Raw genomic sequence first — 21,230 nt, forward strand, 5'->3', positions numbered from 1 at the left:
TTTTTAAGTGCCTGGTGCATCAGAGGTGAACAAAAAAGTAGCATACATCTTGGGGAAGTTTTGCTCTTGGGATGGATTCAAAGCGGCTGTACCACCCCCCTGTGGATAAATATGACCCTGGGTCTCTAAAGCCAACACCCAAATCTGACCATATCTGACACCTGCCCTCCAAATGATCAAATTCTTGCTCTCAAATCAGGAAAGAGTTCTTCAAGACTCCTCATTAAAGCCAGGCATGATGATTCATACCCTAATCTCAGCACTTGGGAGACTGGGCAGAAGGATCACTTTGAGTTTGCGGCTAGCTTGGGCTACAGAGTAAATTCCAGGCCAGCCTGTGCTACAGAGTAAGACTATATCAAAAAGAAAAAGAAATAATCTCCTCTCAGGGAAGCTATCTTAACTAAATCTAGTCTTCCCCAACACTCTGAACCAGGAAAGGCTGTGCCTCATTTGCTTTTGTTGTTGTTTTAATTTTATTTAAATAATTTATTCAGATTACATCCCAATTGTTATCCCCTCGATTGTAACTTCCCGTTCCCCTTACCTCCCTCTTTCACCCTATTCCCCTGCTTTTGTTGTTCTAATTTAATAGATGTGTTTTATGAAACTAAAGACCTGGATTTTTAAAAGGGTTTTATTGCGTTCATTCATTCATTCATTCATTCATTCATTCATTCATTCTGCGTGGGGGTGGAGCTGAATGAGGCACATGTTAAAGTCAGGAGCCAGTTCTCTCTTTTCAACTTTAGGGTTCCCAAGCCAGGCGTGGTGGCACACATCTTTAATCCCAGCACTTGGGAGGCAGAGGCAGGCAGATCTCTGTGTGTTCGAGGCCAGCCTGGTCTACAAAAGTGAGTCCAGGACAGCCAAGACTACACAGAGAAACCCTGTCTCAAAAAAACAAACTAAGAAAAAAAAAAACCTTTAGAGTTACCAGGGGTTGAATTCACATTTCTAGACTCAGCAGCAACTGTCTTTACCCACTGCACCACCTCACCTACACAGGTCCTGAGTTTTTATCGCATATACTCAACGGCATTTGGGCATTTGAATATTGTGCTTGAAACCTGTTATCTACAGGAGGCAAACAAAAAGTTCACCATCACCAAGAGTTGACAAATGAAAACCAGATGGCTCATTAACAGGGGGAAACTGCCACTTCCCCTTCAGATCTAACAGTGCTCGGCCACCTCCCTCCAAAAGCTTTCCTTTTGGTGTCATCTTCCACGGTTCTGCTTGGAGGCTAGCTTCTAACCCTCAGCTAGAATGGCAAATTAACTGGCATTTTATTGACACTAACTCTGAGCTACACATGATACAGGTTATCAGCTCACATGATTTTCATGGTGGATTGAAACTGATACATGTATATCACTTTATAAGAAAACATGGATCAAAAGGCAAATGACAAAATAACAGGCTGAGTCCAATGCAGAAGCAATGACGACTGCGGGACCAGGAGCACTGTGATGCTCAAAAGAGCTGAGATGGGCATGGCATCACATGATTGTAACTGAATCACGTTAGATGGGGCTGTGGCAGGAGAATTAGCGTAAATTCTAGGCCAGACAGGACTACAGAGAAAAGGCTGTATAAGAGAGAGAGAGAGAGAGAGAGAGAGAGAGAGAGAGAGGAGAAAAGAGAGGAGGGGGAAAAGAAGAGGAGGAGAAGGAAGAAGAGGAGGGAGAGAGGAGAGGAGGTAGGTAAACTGTGGACTCGCTGAGTGCAATGAAGCATTTTTCTGCATTTTGCAAACTTCACCTAGGAAGCTAGGGTCCCAGAAATGTAGCAGCCACAAAAGCCGGAGGCTTCTAAGTTCAGTGTCTCACACTCACATGGGCAAGGAGTGATCAGAGCAAAAGTGGATTAATCAAGACGGGAGGGGCCGCAAGGAAGGAATGCTGATATCAACAAGTAGCCCTGCTCCCCAACCCCCCTGGGCTTCTACAGGTCTTGGTGGGGGGTGATGTAATCTCTCTCCCGGGTGGTACTTTCTGAACACATCATGAGCTGAGCCAGTAAAGTGTCTACCTGCCCTGTGTGTGTTTCCTTAGCCCAGAGACCTAACTTGTCCATTCAGGGATGGAATCCTATGGAACTCATGATTCACCATAGGCCCTGCCCTTGCTGCCTAAGGAAAACTAACTCCTGTGTCAAAAAGACCTGCATAGAAACAGGACATTAGAAACAGACAAAGCTTCTACACCCTGGAAGACAAGATAAGAGCACAACAAGAAAGGACCAAAGACCTTTTTCCTATTGAATGGCATTTTTTCCTGGGGAGATGTGACAGAAATGTCTACTTCCCACAAAAAGGGAACCTACTACTGCCAGAGTCCAACTGGGCAAAGCAATGAGTTTATCAGGGTTATTTTCAGGAATATGGACAACTCAAAGTTATCTGTGTCACAGAAGGAACACCCCAGCATGGGTGACGACCCTGTGAAAACTGGAACCCTGGAGCTCTCTGCACCAGGTGGCTGGGCAGTCAGTATCTTCTCTCTTTATCAGTCCTCACTGCTTACATATAATCTAGGCATGGGGAGGAAGCTTGTGTATCTAGTTAATTTCGGCGACTTCCTGGAACTTATGAGTTGATATAAACTCCTTTGGAGTTACCCTGCTTACAAGATGTGGAGAGATATAGAGACTGAGGGAATAACCAACCAATGCCTAGCCCAACCTGAGGCCTATCCCATGGGATAGAGTCAACCCCTGACACCATTAACAGTACTCTGCTGCAGACAGAAGCCTAATTTAACCTTGTTCTGAGAGGCCCCTCCCCTGCCCAGCAGCCAGCCAATCAGATGCTGAGACTCACAGCCAAGCACTAGGGGAAGCTGGGGGAGTCCTGTGAAAGAGTGGGAAGGAAGGATAGAAGGATCCAGAAGGGGTTAGAATGCTGCAAGAAAGCCAACAGTCAACTAACCTAGACCATGGGGGCTTACAGAGAGAGGAGCACCAAAGAGTATGCATGGACTGGATCTAGGCCCCTTACATATACATAACCAATGGGCAGTTTGATCTTCATGTGGGTCCCCTAGTAAGTTGAGTGGGTGCTGTCTATGACAAGGACTCTCGCCTGCTTTTGATCACTTCACCCTATAGGACTGCTTTGCCTGGACTCAGTGGATGAGGAGGAGCTCAGTCCTGATATGACTTGATATGCTATGGTGGGCTGGTGAGGGAGGGGGGGCTCCCCTTTTCTGAGGACAAGGGGAGAGGGGAGAGGGGGAAGAGAGTGGGAGGGAGGAGGAGGGAAGGGAGGAGGAAAGGGGCTACTATCAGAATGTAAAATGAATATATACATTAAAAGTAAATTTTAAAGAATAAGTAAATAAATAAACTCCTTTGGAGCCTCTTATTAGAACTTCCTGAGTCCTTGGAGCCGGAGTGAGAGCTCCAAGGTGAAGACCACTGGCTATTCTTCTAGAGGACCCAGGTTCAATTCTTGCACCCACATGGCACCTCACAACTGTCTATAACTCCAGTTCCAGGGGACCTGATACCCTCACACAGACATACATGCAGACAAAACACCAAATACATGTAAAGTAAAAATAAATAAACCATTAAAAAAACAAAAAACAAAAAACAAAAACCCTCCTGGGTCCTAAGGAACCGCTCCAGGAAGGTATGCCTCACTTTGGAGGAGATTGCTGCAGAACACTACATGCAAGATCTAAATGTATAAGCATGAAATCTTAGCATTCATTCAGGAGACTGAGGCAGGAAGATCTTGAGTTCAAGGCCAGCCTGAGATTCATAGCTAGAGCCTACCTTTAGCCTCAGGGTGGTGATGGGGGGGGGGGGATGGATTGTCACAGTGTTATAGCACATTTTGTTGTTCTGTTTTATCCTACTGTGCAATAGGAACCCGAGACCAAGGTCCTGTGAAGTTCCTAGTTTCTAATGACACAGATCTGAGAGCGGAGCGTGTCCCCCTGTGTTGGGAAGAGGACCCCAGAGCTGCTGATAATAGTGTAGTAAGTGTAGAAGTCTTGAATCCTGCCTATAACTCTTATCAGCTTCCCCACTTCTCTGGCATGCTGAAAAATAACATATTTGGAGATAGACAGAGAGAGAGAGAGAAAAAAAAAGAAGACTGTGGACAAGCGTGACTACTTCACCATGTCAAGTCAATTTCTCCAAGTCCCTAAAGGAGCACCTGCTTTGCCCTGACAAAGGTTTTATTCTTTAACTGTGACCTATTACTTAATAATGCTCCTGATTACACAGCAGGGCGTGTCCTGTCAGGTGACCCTATCTATTTTCAGCCGCATATAAGTAGCTCAGCCAGCAGTGGGGAACCAGCACACATGGGGAATTCTCATTTTCAGGAAAGTGGTTACAAGGTCAAGCATTTAAGATTTAGAACTAACGTTTTTCTTTCCTTTTGTGTTGTTTTTTTGAGACAGCGGTAACCATGGGATTTGCTAGGTAGCCAAGAATTACCTCTTCTCCTCCTCATCCTCCTGCCTCTACCTCAGGAGCTGGGGAGACAGGCATGCACCACCACCCCAGTCTGTGTGGTTCCGCTGATAGAATCCAGAGCTTTGTGTATGTTGGACAAACACTCTACAATCCTCCTGCAGGAGGACCAATGCTTCTAAACACGAGGAAATGGTTCAGAAATGAAGGTCTTCCTTTAATGCCAGTATCTTGTTTCTTTTGTTGTTGTTGTTGGTTTAGTTTGGTTTGGTTAGTTGGTTGGTTTGGTTTTTCGAGACAGGGTCTTTCTGTGTAGTCTTGGCTGTCCTGGACTCACTTTGTAGACCAAGCTGACCTCAAATTCTCAGTGATCTGCCTGCCTCTGCTTCCTGAGTGCTGGGATTACAGGCGCTTTTGCAAACTGTTCAGTTCTGTTCAGTGCTGTGGGAAAGGGGCTCAGTAGGGCCTCCTTAGGACCACAACCATGCAGGAGCCTTTCTGATCCCTTCCCTTGCCAGCCCTTCATTCCGATCAAGCTACAAGGCTCCTGACACGGGTGATGAGAACCTCTTAATTTCTCAGTAATTCTGACTCAGCTAGATTGCCTTCCCAAAAGCATGTTGCTCACTGTTTCTGCCTTGAATGTTCAGGAGCCAAGCAGCGTGTTCCTGGCATTACAGCACTGCCTGTCCTGTTGTCTTGATTTCCTTGTGATTTTGTAGGTTGTTTTGGTGGTGGTGGTGGTGTTTTTGGGTTTGTTTTGGGTTTGTTTCTTTGTTTGTGAGACAGTGTATCCTCCAACTAAAGATCTTCCTCCCTCTGCCACCTTAGACCTGGAACGGAAGCTGCGGGCCACCACCCCTGGCTTAATCACCACCTACTTAAGACGCCAAACTTTCTTCCTGATGGATGATCCTTGAACAGAGATTTGAGGAGTATAATGCGATTTTTTTCACCATTTATAGTGCTCCTATGTGGGCATAGGGGAGAGACTGCAGTTGTTGCAAGAGAGTCTCAAAACAACCAGCCAGACGGTGCATGCCTTTTATCCCAGCACTCAGAAAACAGAGGCCAGAAGCAAGTGGATCTCAGGGAATTCCAGGTCAGCCTGGTCCTACAGAGTGAGTTCCAGGACAGCTAAAAAAACAGAGGGGGTGTGTGTGATATACAGAGCTGTGTTTTTAAAAATATGAATAGAGCCTGCTGTGGTGGCACGCATCTGTAATCCTAGCAATTGAGAAGCGGAGTCAGCAGAAGACACCAGCCTTCGCTATTTAACAAGTTTGGAGACCAAGCTGGGCTACAGGATACTCTATCTTTTTTTTTTTTTAAGGTTTAAAATTTTTTTATTATTTATTAATTCATTCATATTACATCTCAATTGTTCTCCCATCCCTTGTATCCTCCTATTACTCCCTCCCTCCCACTCTCACCCCATCCCCCTTCCCTATGACTGTGACTGAGGGGGACCTCCTCCCCCTATATATGATCATAGGGTATCAAGTCTCTTCTTGGTAGCCTGCTATCCTTCCCCTGAGTGCCACCAGGCCTCCCTATCCAGGGGACATGGTCAAATATGGGGCACCAGAGTTCATGTGAAAGTCAGACCCCACTCTCCACTCATCTGTGGAGAATGTCCTGTCCACTGGCTAGATCTGGGTAGAGGTTCGATGTTTACTACACATATTGTCCTTGTTGGTGCCATAGTTCGAGCAGAACCCCTGGGCCCAGATTCGCACATCATAATGTTCTTCTTGAGGATACTCTATTTTAAGAAAACAAGGAAATCCCAAAATTTGTAGACAAATGAATGGAACTAGAAATGATCATACTGAGTTAACCCAGAAGCAGAAAGACTCACATGGTATATACTCACTTATAATTGGACACTAGCCCAAGAGGCATGTCCCACTTACAAGGAGATTGGGATAGATGTGAGGACATCCCATTAGGACTCTAGGTAAGACAAATATAAAAAATGGGGAAATAGAAGGATCCAGAGGGTTCTAGAAACTTTGAGCTCTGCTCAAAGTACAGCACCAACCAAGGACAATACATGCAGTAAACATTGAACCCCTACTCAGATCTAGTCAATGGACAGGACATTTTCCACAGTTGAGTGGAGAGCTGGGACTGACTCTGACAAGAACTCTGGTGTCCCATATTCGACCATTTCCCCTTGGTGAGGAGGCCTGGTGGCACTCAGAGAAAGAATAAGCAGATTACTAGGATGAGACTTGATAGCCTATGACCATATAGTGGGGGAGGAAGTTCCCCTTGGTCACAGACATAGAGGAGGGGAATAGGGTGAAAGTGGGAGGGAGGGAGGAACGAGAGGATATAAGGGATGGGATAACAATTGAGATGTAATCTGAATAAATTAATTAAATAAATTAAAAAAGAAAACAACAAAATATAAAGTAAGACAGGGCACAGTAAGCCAGCAATGGTGGCTCACACCTTTTAATTCCAGCACTGTGGAGGCAGAGGCAGGAGATCTCTGAGTTCAAGGCCAGACTGGTGTACAGAGTGAGTTCTGGGGCAGCCAAAGCTGCACAGAAAAACCCTGTCTCAAAAACCAAAAACAAAAAGCCAGGGCATGGTGGCCAAACCTTGTGTTTCCTGCACTGGGAAGGCAGAGTTTGAGAACAGCCTGATTTACGACTTGAAAACTCTGATTCAACCCTCCCCCCCCCTAAAAAAGATATCAATGTGAGTTAGAGGACAGCCTTGTCTAACTAGTGAGTTCCACACCAGCCAGTGCTAGTGTTAGACGGTAAGATCCTGTCTCAAAACAGCAACCAATCAAAGGAGCCAGTGAGACCACTCAGCAGATGAAGGCCCTCGCTGCCAAGCCCGAGACTCACTAAAATCAAGGAGCCACATCACACAATACAAGGAAAGAGCCTACTCTGGAAGTTGTCCTCATTGCCACAGGCATGCCAGGCACACCATGGCATGTGCACCACCCTGCACATACAAAGAAATAAGTAATAATAAGTTAAACACTGAAAGTGAATACAGGTAAAAATGGCCTTTTTGTTTCATCCAGCAAATACAACCATGTAGACACCCTGAGACCTTTTTTTTTTTTTTCTTGGGCAGGATCCTAGCCATATGGTCTAGGCTGGTCTTAACCTTGACATTGAAAGGACTGGAGTTGGCACAGGAAACACCAGACCAAGCTCTCAGCGCAAAGGAGATTTATTTGTCCCAGCGGGACAAAGGGCTGCCTCTGGATAGACAGGAGGCAGATGTGGCCCATGGGTAAAAGGCAGTTTAGAAAGGGTATGGGGGAAATCCCTTGTTAGAATGAGTTGGTTAATTTTGATTGGGCATCATGTTAATTACGCATAGCTAAAAAGGGGCTTTGGCATGCTGGATTTCAGTACATTGAGAGCTGGTCCTTGGTGATCAGCCTTAGAAAAGAAAGTCTGGGAAAAGAAAGTTTCCAAATAAGGGAACAGACCTTGGTGGCTAGCTTTAGGGATGCAATATAAGGCTGACAAGGGAGAGAAAGGGGAGAAGGGCAAGGCCTGCCAGCGCCATGTCTGCCATGCTCGGGTCTGCTAGGTCCCCTTCTGACGTCCTCTTGCCTTCACCTCCTAGATGTTATATGATAACAGGCACAAACCATCCAATCTGGCTCTTTGCGGAGTGTTTTAAGCATTAGAATGTAGATCTCAAAGGGCATGGTATCTGTTCCGTTCTTGCAACCCCAACCCCAACCCTGGGAGAGCTGAGGCACGAAGATGCTGGCGGGCTAGTCAAGTCTGGCGATGACAATATAGTAAGATCCTGCCTCAGAACTCTCCAAGAAAGGACTGGAGGAGAGGGCTCAATGGGAAGTGAGTGCTTGCTGCGCAGGCACAAGGAGCTGAGTGTGGGTGCCAGTGCCACACTCAAAATGAGGGTTGAGGTGGGTCATGGGTATGGCAAACAGGAGGGTAGCTAGGACTCGCTGGTTCCAGGCTCAGTGGAAGACCTTGTCTCAAAGGAAAAAGACAGTGGGACCTCCTCTGGCCTCCACATTCACACACTCGGGCACGCACACACTCACACACAACCAAAGATTCACATATGTCAAGTTTGTAAATTCTCTGCCAGAATCTCACCTCATTCCTTCTGACTAACAATTCTATCGGTAAGAGCTTCGAAGCTGGGAGCTTCTCTTTCACTGTCTTGCACACCAACCCCTACGGGAGTGCCTCTCCCCGCACCCCTCCACTCTCCCCCACCCCCCAGCCATCACTTCCATTTAAGGGAGGCAATTTACACTCTCTCTCTCCCTTCCCTCAGGTCAGGAGACTCTGAGGGTAGAGGTGGGGTAAAGATAAGGCTTCTGATGTGAGAGTCTGTTTCCTGGTTCTCACAGTCAAAGAGGAAGGGCCACCACCACGTTATGCCTACCTTCCTCACATGACTGGTTCAGGATGAAGCAATCCCTGCAGTTCTGTCGCTGAAGGCAGAGGGAGAAGCATGAGGTCAGCACAACCAGAGCCACACCTCAGCTCAGCTGTGTGCAAGGCAAGGGTAGGGGAGAGCGTGGAGGCAACACTTCTCCTTAGGCTACCGTGCTCAAAGCATCTTCAAATCACTCTGAGGCTTTTATTTTTATTACTTGTTATTGTTGGTTTGGTCTTGGTTTGTTTGTTTTTTAATTTATTTATTTATTATGTATACAGTGCATATTAGATATCATTATAGATGGTTGTGAACCACCATATGGTTGCTGGGAATTGAACTCAGTACCTCTGGAAAGCAGTTAGTGCTCTTAACCACCGAGCCACCTATCCAGCCGTCATGGTCTTGGTTTTTTGAGACAGGGTTTCTCTTGTAGTCTTGACTGTCCTGGACTTTTGTAGACCAGGCTGGCCCTCAAACTCAGAGATCTGCCTGCTTCTGCATCCCTGAGTGATGGGATTAAAGGTGTTCATCACCACATCTGGCTGTATTTTTATTACTTTTGTTGTTGTTATTGTTGTTTGCTTTTCTTTTCTTTTTCTTTTTTTCTTTCTTTCTTTTTTTTTTTTTTTTTTTTTTTTTGGATTTTCAAGACAGTTTCTCTGTGTAGCCTTGGCTGTCCTGGACTTGCTTTGTAGACCAGGTTAGCCTCAAACTCACAGCAATCTGCCTGCCTCTGCCTCCCAAGTGCTGGGATTAAAGGCTTGTGCCACCACCGCCCAGCTGTTGTTCGTTTTTCAAGGCAAGATCTCTCTATGTATACCAGACTGGCCTTGAGCTCAAGGGATTAGCCTGTCTCTGCTTGTCTAGTGCTGGGATGGGAGGTGTATGGCCACTCTCAAAAGAGAAACATAAACACCAAGTCAGCTGCAAACCCTTTATCAGAGTGTTCTGGTGAGATGCACAGATCTCAAGACCTAGGCCTGGGAAGATGGCTCAGTTGGCAAACTGCATGTCCATTGCAGGCATGAGGCCTGAGGTTCAGATTCTTCGACCGCATGTAAAAGCTGAACATAGCAGGACGGCCCTGAAATCCCAGTGCTTTGGAAGGTGGCTGCCTGAGGCTTGCTGGCCAGCTAACCTCGAGCTAGCTAATGGGGAGCTAGCTCTCTAAAAATAAAGGAGCTGGCTCAGTTGGGAAAAGTGCTGGTCACATACACCAGGATGGAAGGAGTACCAGCTCCTAAAAGCTGTCCTCTGTGGACCAACAATTCGGCTCAGCAGATAATGGCACTTGCAGCCAAGACGGCATGGACGGCGTTCCATTGCTGGATCCACAAAGTGGAAGGGAGAAGACTGAACCCCCCCCCCACGTACATAAATAGATAAATGTAGAGTTTTAACTACAATGTTGCATTGTCGCTAGCAAGCACCACAGCGTGTGCACACCCACACAAGGTTTTTAAAAATATTTACAGTAAAGCCGGGCCTGGTGCTTGTAACCCCAGCACAGGGATGCAGAGACAGGCAGATTACTGTGGGTTTGAGGCCAGCCTGGTCCACAAAGCAAGTCCAGGATGGCCAAGGCTACACAGAGAAACCCTGTCTCAAAAAAATATATATATTTTTTTTAGAACTATTGATCTCTAATATACACCTTGCCACACAAAGATATATATGTGCAGTTTCTCTCTCTCTCTCTCTCTTTTATGTGCGCGCGCACACACATACACACACACCACCAGATGTCTGGTGATATAAATGTGTTAAAAATAGATTAGTAAACTCCGTAACTTACATAAAACACACAGGAAGACTGTGGCATTTTTCCATAGTTGCTACAGTATCAACCTTTATTGAACAGTTCAGGCTACAGTATCAGTCTTCAGAAAGAATACACATAAATACAGTCACAGACCATAAATACCTAATGGGCAAAGAAAAAAAAAATCTTCAAAGTAAACAACCTTAATGCTGAGGCCCACTAACTACTACTGAGGTAACTTCATCCAAAGTGACTTAGCTACATGACACCCTTCACGGGGTCATGAAACCCTTGTCTCAAAACAAAAACGAAACCGATACACATGCGCACACTAAACAAAAGACTTAAATTATAAATAGGTAAATTAACTATTATTCCCAGTAGAGCTCAGTCACGAGCTTATTTCCCTTTTTGAACAACTTTTGGTTTTAGTTAACTGACAGGCTAAATGGGCTGAGGTTCAATATACAGATACCCTGGGGAAAAATAGTCAAACAGTGATTAGCATATCCCATTGCTTCCGGTAGACAGCTCATCCTGTGATCAGAACAGGCACCATCCTTTCAGCTGTTGTCAAGTACCCATGAGCGAGTGGTACTTGAGTTGTCACCTTGCTGTATAAAAGAACATCAGAACTCACTTCTCATTTTCCACTCTAAAACTGATATGGCCTTTTTCTTGTCTTCCACCCCCTCCCCAGCCATCATATCCTATTTGTCCACTTTGACCTTTGTCAGAATAAGAAGGACAGCAGAGCTTCGTCTCTAGAGGCACCTGGGTTATGTAACATCCACATCTGGCAAGTAACGTTTCTTGCCTTTAAGGTTCAATTCTGTTTATGTTTCTACTTTTAAAGCCTTCTCAGTCCTCCATCAGTTGTTCCCGTGTCTTGGCTAATACAAATAATAATAATAATAATAATAAAATACAGAAGTATAGATATTCCCTTCAGCAGACAGATTTCAACACCTTCACATATACAGTCAGTAGAGGGATAGCTGGGTTTCAGGTGCCTTACTTCTTAGCTTTTCAGGGAACCTCAATGGCGTTTTACAAAATAAGTGTCCTACCTTACAATACTATAAAAGACATACAAACATTCCTTCCTAAGTCCTCAGCAAGCTTTCATTTCTGGTAACAGGCAAGTCCAGAGCATATAAGATCACCTCATAGTGGCTTTTATTTCCATTTCTCTGCCTTTTGGGCAATGTCTATTCAAGTCTCTTGCACCGTCAACCAGGACTGAGCTGCTATTGAGTGTCACATTTCCTAGCTCAGATTAAAACTGAAACTCTAAACCAGCACTTGGGAGGCAAAGGCAGGTGGAGTTCCAGGACAGCCTGATCTACAGAGGGAATTCCAGGCAGCCAGGGCTACACAGAGGAACCTTGTCTCCAAATACAAAAACAAACAAACAAAAATTTCTTAGAAACCCTAAGAAATACCCATGGAAGGTTACAAAATTTTAGAACTTTCTTATGAATCTTTGACTAAGCTTCAATTACATCAACTTTTAAAAGTTTATTTTCCTATTTAAGGTTACATAAAACCCAAACTTATTTTTTTTAATCACAAAATACTCAATCTGCAAGAGTTTTGCTGGAACCAAGCAACCTTGCTCTGCTTCTAATTTTTTTCAGTTACTTGGTATTTTTCCCATGCTTTCCAGTTAATGGTTAAAGTAACACACTTAAAAGTCATCTAAACAGACATAATACAGTAAGTTTGTAGTGACCTATGAAATAAATTTTCACTATAACATTCAGTGTTATCGAAAATGAAATGTTTTCTCTTAGAAAATGAGGTGGATGAAACTAAACAGTATGCATTGCTCTGGAGTTGTCAAAAAGGAACACTGAATTACTTTGCCCCCAGCCAATGCAATTATTTACTATGCCCCCTTCTATTACTCCAGCCACAACGTTTGGCAAACACACCAGAACAACTCTCCAATTCCCAGGACTCCTCTAGTTTTGTTTTGAAATAAGTGTGGTTTCACACTGTCACATCTCAATGATTTTTGAAAACTTTCCTGAAGACACTCATCTCCATCTCTTCATTTATCATCCCCGCTCAGGGAACCAAAAGCAAGCGTGTCTCCTCATCCCTTCCCCATGACATCACAGTCCATCCAATCAGCAGACGTTTGCACCAGCGGGGGCGGGAACTTCCTGTCTAGGAGGTCCCTTCTTGCAAAAGCTTTTGAAGAACTCAGGTTACTAAATTAAAGAGCTTGGAAATAAAATTCAGAAGTTTCTGCCGAAAGTTCAGTTTGTCTCCAATTCTCCGGAGCTGAGCGCACTCCTCCTCCAGGTCTGAAAAAGACAAGTTAGACATAAGCATTCACTGTAAAGCAGTAAGAATCACACACAACGCAAGGCTGAGGCACTCTCAGGCACGTCTTCAGCATTAGTGCACCTGACTTTCCCAGCATGGTAATAATATAAAAAACACATAGGTCAGGTAAGGGTATAGGTATTTGTTTTGATTTTTTTAAAACCACCCTCGATGAGGTCAGTTCTCTTCCAAATATAGAAATTGCATGTATTAAAATTTTACCAGCAGTGCCATTAGTCAGCCCATAGCCATTTCACATGATGTCATCTTTTTCTCTTTTAAGGTTGGGCAGGGGACAAAAGTCAAATTCCAATCACTTGTGATATTTTCAAGTAGACTTGATCTTCAAATGGCAGTATCTCATAGCTCCAATGCCTCTCTCACACCAGGCAAATATAAACCCATCTTTTTGGAACTCTTTTTCTTTCCCCATAAGAGTCATAAAAATCTCGTTGTAAAGGTGGAGTTACACTTTAAAACAAACGTATTCTGTTGATTTGAAATAATCTTAGGCCTTAAGCCTGCTGTGAAGCTGATTACCTCGAACTCCTGCCTCTGCCTCTGCTTCCAAGGGCTGTGAATTGCAGCCTAGCTTTCTAGAATAATTTCAAATTTACATTCTGGTCTAAACCAGTTTATGTCTACAAGCCTACTCTGTATCAATGCATTGTCTTTGTGGAGAAGCGTAAAGGAGAAAGTTTGATTCCCATCTTTCTAATTATTTCCATATTTTCTTGGAACTAAAGTATAGTAATTAGCTGAATGTTATTAAGGAAAATAATGTGTGCATGCCTTTAATCCCAGCACTTGGGAGGCAGAAGCAGGCAGGCCTCTATGAGTTCAAGGCCAGCCCTACAGAACTAATCCCAGGACAGGTAGGGCTACATGGAAAAAACAAACAAACAAAAACAAACAAACCCAACCCTGTCTCAAAAGGAAATAATAATAATAATAATAATAATAATAATTGAAGATGTGGGTCAGTTGGGTAATGTAATCCCAGAGAGAAAAGGACCAGAAACTCAAGGTTATCTTCCCCTATTACATTAACAGGTTCAAGTCCAGCTTGTATTTAATAAGACCCTGTCAAAACACACAAACAAAAACAAAGGAAAAAACAAAAAACTACCCTCTCCCTTCCAAAAAACACTCTCTAGCATTCAATTTAGAAACATGAGTAAAACTCCAGACATCCCAAAAGGCAGCCAATACTTCCACTCAAGCAAGCTCCAGAGAGAGCAGACCCTATAGGGCCAATTAAGCCAGGGTCACAGGAGCTCTGTAACACTTTCTCAGCACACCTCCTGGCCTAAGGAAAGAAAGCAAAAAGGCTACTACTCCAGATGTCTGATGAAACAGCAGTCTCTCCTACAGAGATTTCCAAGCCCTAAGCTTCTGATTGTAGTCGACTTTGGGTGAGAGTCACACAAAAGGTGCTGGGGTGAAAAGATGGGTGGGCTGCCCCCCCCAAAAGTGATGAAATTAGGGACAAGGCAATGCAAAAAAGAACACCTCCTTACCAGATAAACACCACCCCTCCCCCTGGCCTTTCCAACAGGGACAGTTAAAATGCTAACTAAGGAGGAAGGCCTCCTGATTCCACAATTCAGGCACCCCAGCGGGGTGTCCTTAAACCTTAAACAGCCTTGAGTTGGAAGAACTGGACCCAGAAGCAGCTTAAGAATTGCTATTATTAGTCCTGTAGGTGGGGGCAATTCGCGGTGACAAGCCCTCTGAGCTGAGTCCCAGGGACGATGCCCTGCCTCGGGCAGCGCCCAAGGGGCTGTAAGTGACCGTCTAGGGTAGCCGTAGCCGCCTGCACATGCCGGTACCCGCCCTCCGTCGTCCCCCTCCACCACCCCCCCCCCCGCCCCGGAGAAAAAATAAGCCTAGCTAACATGCAAGCTGCTGCTTCGAGAACTTTCTTATGGTGTTCCCATGGCACGCTCCAAGCGTGCGCGAGCTCCAACGGACTAAGCCGGGCCTCCGAAGGGCCGCAGCTCCGGGACCCATACCTGCTGGCACCCGCGTTGGGCTCGGGCTGTTCGACGCACTCTTCCGCTCCTTCTTGCTGGGCATCTCCGCCAGCACCGCAGTGATGTCGGGCTCACACCAAGCGCTATACAGTTTGTCTCCAATCTTCCTGAGCTGATCAGCGAACTCGGGCGCTAGCTCTAAAAAAAAGAAATACCCCTGGAAATGAACACTGACAACAATCCAATCGGTGACCCGCAAGTTAGCACACCCACCTAGCCAGCATCTCAGAATGTTGCATGGATGCATCAGTTTTTCAACTGTGAGGAAGGACTTAGAATTGTGTGCACTCACACATCAACCCTGGTGGCTCAATAAAAGTTAACGAATATAGACATTAATTTTAACCAACCCTATGAGGTCTCCTTTTTATCTCCCATTTAAGACTGACCAGGGAACAAAAGTCAATTTCTAAAATCGTGTCATTTTTAAAGTAGATCCTTTTTTCCAATGGCAAAGTGTCATTGCCCAATTATGTCCTCCTTTAAAACTTGTTATTTTCTCATTAAAAAAGAAAACATATAATTTTACTATAATAGTCCACAGTCCCTAAAATAATTTAAAACCAAACCAGTGTTTTCCTATAAGCCTACTACTACTCCGTGCCAATTCATCACATCTATAGAAGGGCAGAAAAGTTAAACTCGTGTCTTACTGCTTTTTAGAATCTAGGCATTCTAATAGCTGGATGATACTAAGAATAACGCAATTAGCTGGATATTAAGAAAACTGTCACAAGTAAAACTAATATGCAATAGGTCTACTTCTAAAAATATTTCAAAGAACAATTCTGGCTGTTCTGATACTGCCCCCACCCCACCCCCGACTATGACCAAATATTCTGAGTACAAATTTAAAAGCTGGTCTATTTTGTAACCAGACGCCTGCTGCTTAGACTGACAGCGAATACGAACTTAAGTACATAGTAAAACAAGCTCTTAAGCCTACTTTTGGGTAAATTTCTTTAAAGGCTGAGTGAAACCAGAGGCCTTAAGAGATCCCACAGTGTGCACTGTTTTAATGAGTTCCAGGGTCAAATATTTTCAGAAATATTAACAAAACACTCTTTAAGGTGAAATATATTAAATGCATACAAATTGGGAAGTCTCGGTTTCTAGGAGCATTTAGTACTTTCTCAAAAGGGAGAGGGGTAGAAAACAGCTCAAAGATCCCAGGGCCACTGGCATGCTGGGCAATTGCTCTACCCTTTCACTCCACACCAGCCCTACTACTTTGATTTGAGAGAGAGAACTGATTTTTCTTTTCTTTTCTTTTCTTTTCTTTCTTTTTTTTTTTTAGCCTGGGTCTCTCTAAAACAGAAACCACCTTAAACTATACAATCCAGGTTAATTCAATTCTCCTGCCTCAGTGTCCTGAGCACTGGAGTTAGAGACAGGTATGCCCGGCATACCTTTAATGCCCGGCAGAATTTAATTGGAGCTACACATTAACTACTTGACCTCTTTGCTGCTCTTTAAATCTGTCTAGACAACGCCATGCTCATGTTGGACCTTCCAGAAACATGTACACCACAAAAATAAAAAATAAAAAAAATAAAAAATAAAAAGCAAAGCTCCTCTGTCCAGGTTCTAGCTAACACTTGCAATGTACCACTCCTGCCTCCTGGCCTTTTAAAATCATAGGAGAAACGGAGCCTGTAACTGAGTAAACACCACTATGCCTGCAAAGTTACTTCTGGACAGGAGCGTTGCAATCCCTGAGCAGGTGACTGCGACCCGAGATTAAGATTTATAAAATAAATAAAAATGGACGACCCTCAACAGTTATAGGGAGTTGCATGTGAGTGACTGGAGTGGGAGAGCTGATGGGTGAAAGAGTCGATGACCAAATTCTATTCTCCTCAATTTCCAACGTTCCCAATCTGGACAGTTAAGCTCTCAATACCAGAGTCTCAAGCCCACGACTCCAGGGGTTCCGGGTAATAGAATCCGAAGTTTGAACGCTGCTTTCCTAGGTATTGGAGGTGGGGTAGTGGCATAGTGGGGGCCCGAGATGAAGGGAGCTCTCAAAGATGGTCTGGGGAGGAGAGGGCCTGTCAGGGAAGCGCTAGGCCCTGAGACCTCTCCCACCCGCACCTGCCCCTAAAACCATCTTCCAGGTCATGCCTGCACCTGTTTTTCCCTCTTCCTGGTCCCTGAGTCAGTGCAAGTAGAAACCCAGGAAACAAACGGAAATTCTGGCCTAAAATGCACCTGCATCTCAATGACACGCTGGGCTGGGCTCCCCCAGAGGCCCACAGTCCTGATAAAAGCCCCTTAAGAACTTTCTAGAAGCTTCGAAGGCACGAGCCATAGAGCCGATTTGCCCGAACATTGCAGGCGCCTACATTCTGGCCCGAGCCCGGAAGGGCTGAACCGTCCCAACCATGACCTCGACCCTGACCCATCCAGCCATAGTGTCCACGGGCCGAACTGCTAGGTACCTGCCCGCTCTGGGTTCGCCGGCGCGTTCTGAAGCGCCTTACTCCGGGGCATCTCCCAAGCGCCGCGGCGATCTCCGCTGCGCACCGGGGAAACTGAAGTTCCCCAATCTGGGCTGTGGGGCTCCCACAGGACTCGGGCTGCACAAGATGGGACCGTGGGTGCTACGCGAGCCAGACGCACTGAGTTTCTGCAGGCAGCCAGAGCGCTGGAATTCTCTCAATTCAGACTCCCCACGCCTGCTCTGGGATTTTATGGGGACTTCCCTGGTGACGTAATTTGACGTCTGCCCGCCCGTGTCCCCGCCCCTGCGAGCAGCGGCCGCGCGGGAGCAAAGTGAGCAAAGTGGAGCAGGTCTCGAGACGCCCCCGAGCGCAACCTGCCGGGACAAGCCATAGACCGCCGCGGCGCCGGCCCACGGCGGGGGGGCGCAAGGAGAGCGTGTCCTGCTCAGCCCCCAAATTGCTTTCTTTAAAAAAAAAAAAAAAAAAAGTGGGAGGCAAAGATCGACTCTGAGAAGTCGTGTCGACCCTGTGGCAGTAGCAGCCGCCAAGAGTGGCTAAGAAAATCTAACTGGGAAGAAAGTTGGGAGCGGGGTGAGACAAGACTCCTGGCCTTTATTACTCTTCGCCAATTAGGGACAAGTGTAAACAACCCCAGAAAGGAATGGGGAAGGGAAACCGTTTCCAATTTTAAAGTTTGGGTCGTTCCAAGGAAATGAAAAGACAAAGTCTTTACCTAGTAGACATCACGTGAGAAGAGTCCCAAGTTTGGTACAAAATTGAACTTTGAGAAAGTTGCGTAGTGACTGCAAATTGTTATGATAAAGAAGCTGTGTCTGCGTTGGGCAGGCGCGTGCGGGTGGCTCCCGGCTTCGGGCTAGTCCTCCCCAGGCAAGACTGGGATTGTTGAAAAGCTGTGCACATTTCCTCTGGATGTGTTGATACCGCACAGAGAAAGGGCCACCTTCATCTATGAAATGTCTAGATCCTTTGAGGACGGAGGAAGATATCTGGGAACAGGAACTTTCTTGTGCCCTGGCTGGCTGGCGCTTGAATAATTCTAGCTAACAGGTTTGGAGGCTTTCTTGATAAAGAAAAGTTTACATTTTCTCATCCTGTCCTCAACCTGGCCCAGGGAAGTTTGATCACTTTTCAGGTGCAAAAATAATCTGATAGAGATTAAATTGCCCAACTTCTCCGAGGCAGACAACAACGCCCCTCTGAAGTGAACCCTGGCAGGGCCCACTGGGAGCAACTGCTGTCTGTGACCCACGAGGCCCCTGCTAGCAATGACCGGTCTCAGAAAATGGTGTTGCTTTATTTTGCATTTTATATTGCTGTTTGGTGCAGACTCTACAGCTCCGATGCAAGCAGCTGCATGGAATTCGGAGAGGTGTTCGCCTACGCCCGCATTGTTGGTGTCTCTAGGAAAATAAACTCAGACAACTCAGACTTCGTTTTCCAAAAGAGCCAAGTAAATTAACAACAGATTGGCAGCCGCCGGGTTAGAGGGAGTTGGAGCCCCCAACTCCTCTGGCTTGCTGTTTGTGTTTACATTCAATGGCTCCTGTATGCTTCTTAATCTTCCCCCGCCCCCTTAAATCATTCAATCTGCACGATCTAGCAAATATTTATTCATGACTTGGCACTAGAGGAGGCACAGACAACACGGAGAGAAGGGACGAAACTAATCGGGCTTAGCAACTTTGTTTTAAAGCTAATGTTGGATGTTTTTGAGTGTGGTAAATTCCCAGGGGCAAGTAGGAAACAAATGATCGCTCACACTGACTTCCTTAGTTCGCTAGAACACCGTTAATTCATTGATTGCATCAACTAATAAACTTAACTTTAAACCACCGGGCCCTGAAATGTATTGAGTACACACACCATGACAAAAGCAAATTTTAACATTGTTTATAAGGCTTGCCTGTGGCAATCCTGTCTTCTGACATTTTCATTATAAAAGATTGTTCATCTATCAAGGATACAAATCTTAGACAAACCTGTGCCTTTATAAGGAAGAGAGAGAGAGAGAGAGAGAGAGAGAGAGAGAGAGAGAGAGAGAGAGAGAGAGAGAGAGAGAAAGAGAAAGAGAGAGAGAGAGAGGAGTTTAGTTGGCTTCAGAGAAAGTCATAGCAGGCCATTTATGGATGACTTTTTGGTTGGTTGGTTGGTTTTGTTTAGTTTTTTGAGACAGGGTTTCTCTGTATAGACTTAGTTGTCCTGGACTCACTTTGTAGATCAGGCTGGCCTCGAACTCATAGAGATCCGACTGCCTCTGCCTGTGCCACCATGCCCAGTGATGGATGACATTTTTAAGACTTCAGATTTGAAACTGTAGAAAAAATTTCCCCTGGTCTACCTTTCTATGAAAAGAATTAGAAACCAAGAGTGAAAAACTCCCTCTTCTAGAACTAGGTAACTCATAAAATACGACTGTATGCTGGCCTTGCAAGAAAAGTAATCATGGGGCTACATGAGCTAACGAAATAATGCAGTTATCATTAAGAATTCTGATCTCCTACAACCTATTGGTGGGAGGATGCAAACAAAAAACACTGATCAGGATGACAACTTTTAAAACCATTACCATGATCCAAACTCCTGGGATTTTTTTGTTTTTGTTTTTGTTTTGTTTTTTTTTCCGAGAAACAGTTTCTCTGTGTAGCCTTGGCTATCCTAGTCTCGCTTTGTAGACCAGGCTGGCCTCGAACTCACAGTGATCCGCCTGCCTCTGCTTCCCAAGTGCTGGGATTAAAGGCGTGCACCATCAAACTCCTGTTTTTAAGACTTCTTTTTAGATTGTGAGTGTGTGTGTGTGTGTGTGTGTGTGTGTGTGTGTGTGTGCGTGTGTGTGTCTATGTCTGTGTCTGTGAGTACAGGCCCAAGGTTAAATTAGAAGCTCTCCAACATGGGTGCAGGGACCTGAACTCAGGCCCCCAAGATAGAGTATCGGTAGCCAAAGATAACTGTGATTTTCTTGCCTCCACTTCCCAAGTACTAGACTACAGGGATGTGCCCCACCACACCCAATTGCCAATGTGGTTTTGTTTTTGTTTTTGTTTTTCAAGACAGTGTTTCTCTGCATACCCTGGCAGTCCAGGGACTCTTATCAGTAGACCTGTCTGGCCTTCGACTCAGAGCTCCACCTACCTCTGCCTCTGTAGTTCTGGGATTGAAGGCGTGCGCCACCACGCCCAGTTTAACAATTTAAAGAGATAGAATCAAAATTATGTAAACTTCAGAAAGCGGATGCTTCTTGTCCTCATTCAGTTATAGTGTACGGTCTGTCCCAGGCGGCAAGGCCACTTTACCCATGCCATGTAGGGTGGAGCTGGGTAAGTTAGGTGACTTTACTGCACTGCACACTTGCTGGCATCCCTGAAGCTTCTGCATCCCCTTGGGATGCAACACTTTGAAACATGGACATGGAGTCCAGGGAAAGTATTTTCCAGGAGCATCCCTGTCTGACTATAGTGCCTCTGCACTTGTCTACTTGGCAGCTGAGAAAAAAGATAATTTAGTAACAATGAGCCAAAATTTAGCCCCAAAATACTGTTTGAATAGGTAAACTCTCTCTCTCTCTCTCTCTCTCTCTCTCTCTCTCTCTCTCTCTCTCCCTCTCCCTCCCTCCTTCTCCCCCCCCCCCTGTGTAATTTTTTTTCAATTACACCACAAGCAGCCTGGTTAGGAATGGAATAATCATTCACATATTTCAAACACAAAGACTGAAGAGCTAAACACGAGAGAGGAAAGCATAGATACTTAAAGGAAGCCTTTGATGAGCTGTGCAGGTCTATAGGACTGAAACTG

General features: G+C 45.2%; 1 protein-coding gene across 1 annotated transcript; it reads right to left on the bottom strand.

The window, feature by feature from the left end:
- Window positions 1-10,659: 10,659 nt before the first annotated feature.
- On the bottom strand, window positions 10,660-17,647 carry PMAIP1 (phorbol-12-myristate-13-acetate-induced protein 1). Its single transcript, XM_084778795.1, has 3 exons — window positions 17,418-17,647; window positions 14,956-15,114; window positions 10,660-12,918 (listed from the first exon to the last, which is right to left on the bottom strand). The coding sequence occupies exons 1-3, from the start codon at window positions 17,467-17,469 to the stop codon at window positions 12,815-12,817; spliced, it is 315 nt and encodes a 104-aa protein (XP_084634921.1). The 5' UTR covers window positions 17,470-17,647; the 3' UTR covers window positions 10,660-12,814.
- Between the last annotated feature and the right edge of the window lie 3,583 nt (window positions 17,648-21,230).

This window comes from Acomys minous, assembly GCF_964271855.1.
Source record: "Acomys minous genome assembly, chromosome: 4".
Taxonomy (NCBI): domain Eukaryota; kingdom Metazoa; phylum Chordata; class Mammalia; order Rodentia; family Muridae; genus Acomys; species Acomys minous.

Excerpts from the sequence above, each read along its gene's own strand:
- PMAIP1 (XM_084778795.1), bottom strand. The coding sequence starts at position 17,469 with ATGCCCCGGAGTAAGGCGCTTCAGAACGCGCCGGCGAACCCAGAGCGG. Across the intron at positions 15,115-17,417 it reads GGCGAACCCAGAGCGGGCAG|AGCTAGCGCCCGAGTTCGCT; the intron begins GTACCTAGCAGT and ends TCTTTTTTTTAG. Across the intron at positions 12,919-14,955 it reads CCCAACGCGGGTGCCAGCAG|ACCTGGAGGAGGAGTGCGCT; the intron begins GTATGGGTCCCG and ends TGTCTTTTTCAG.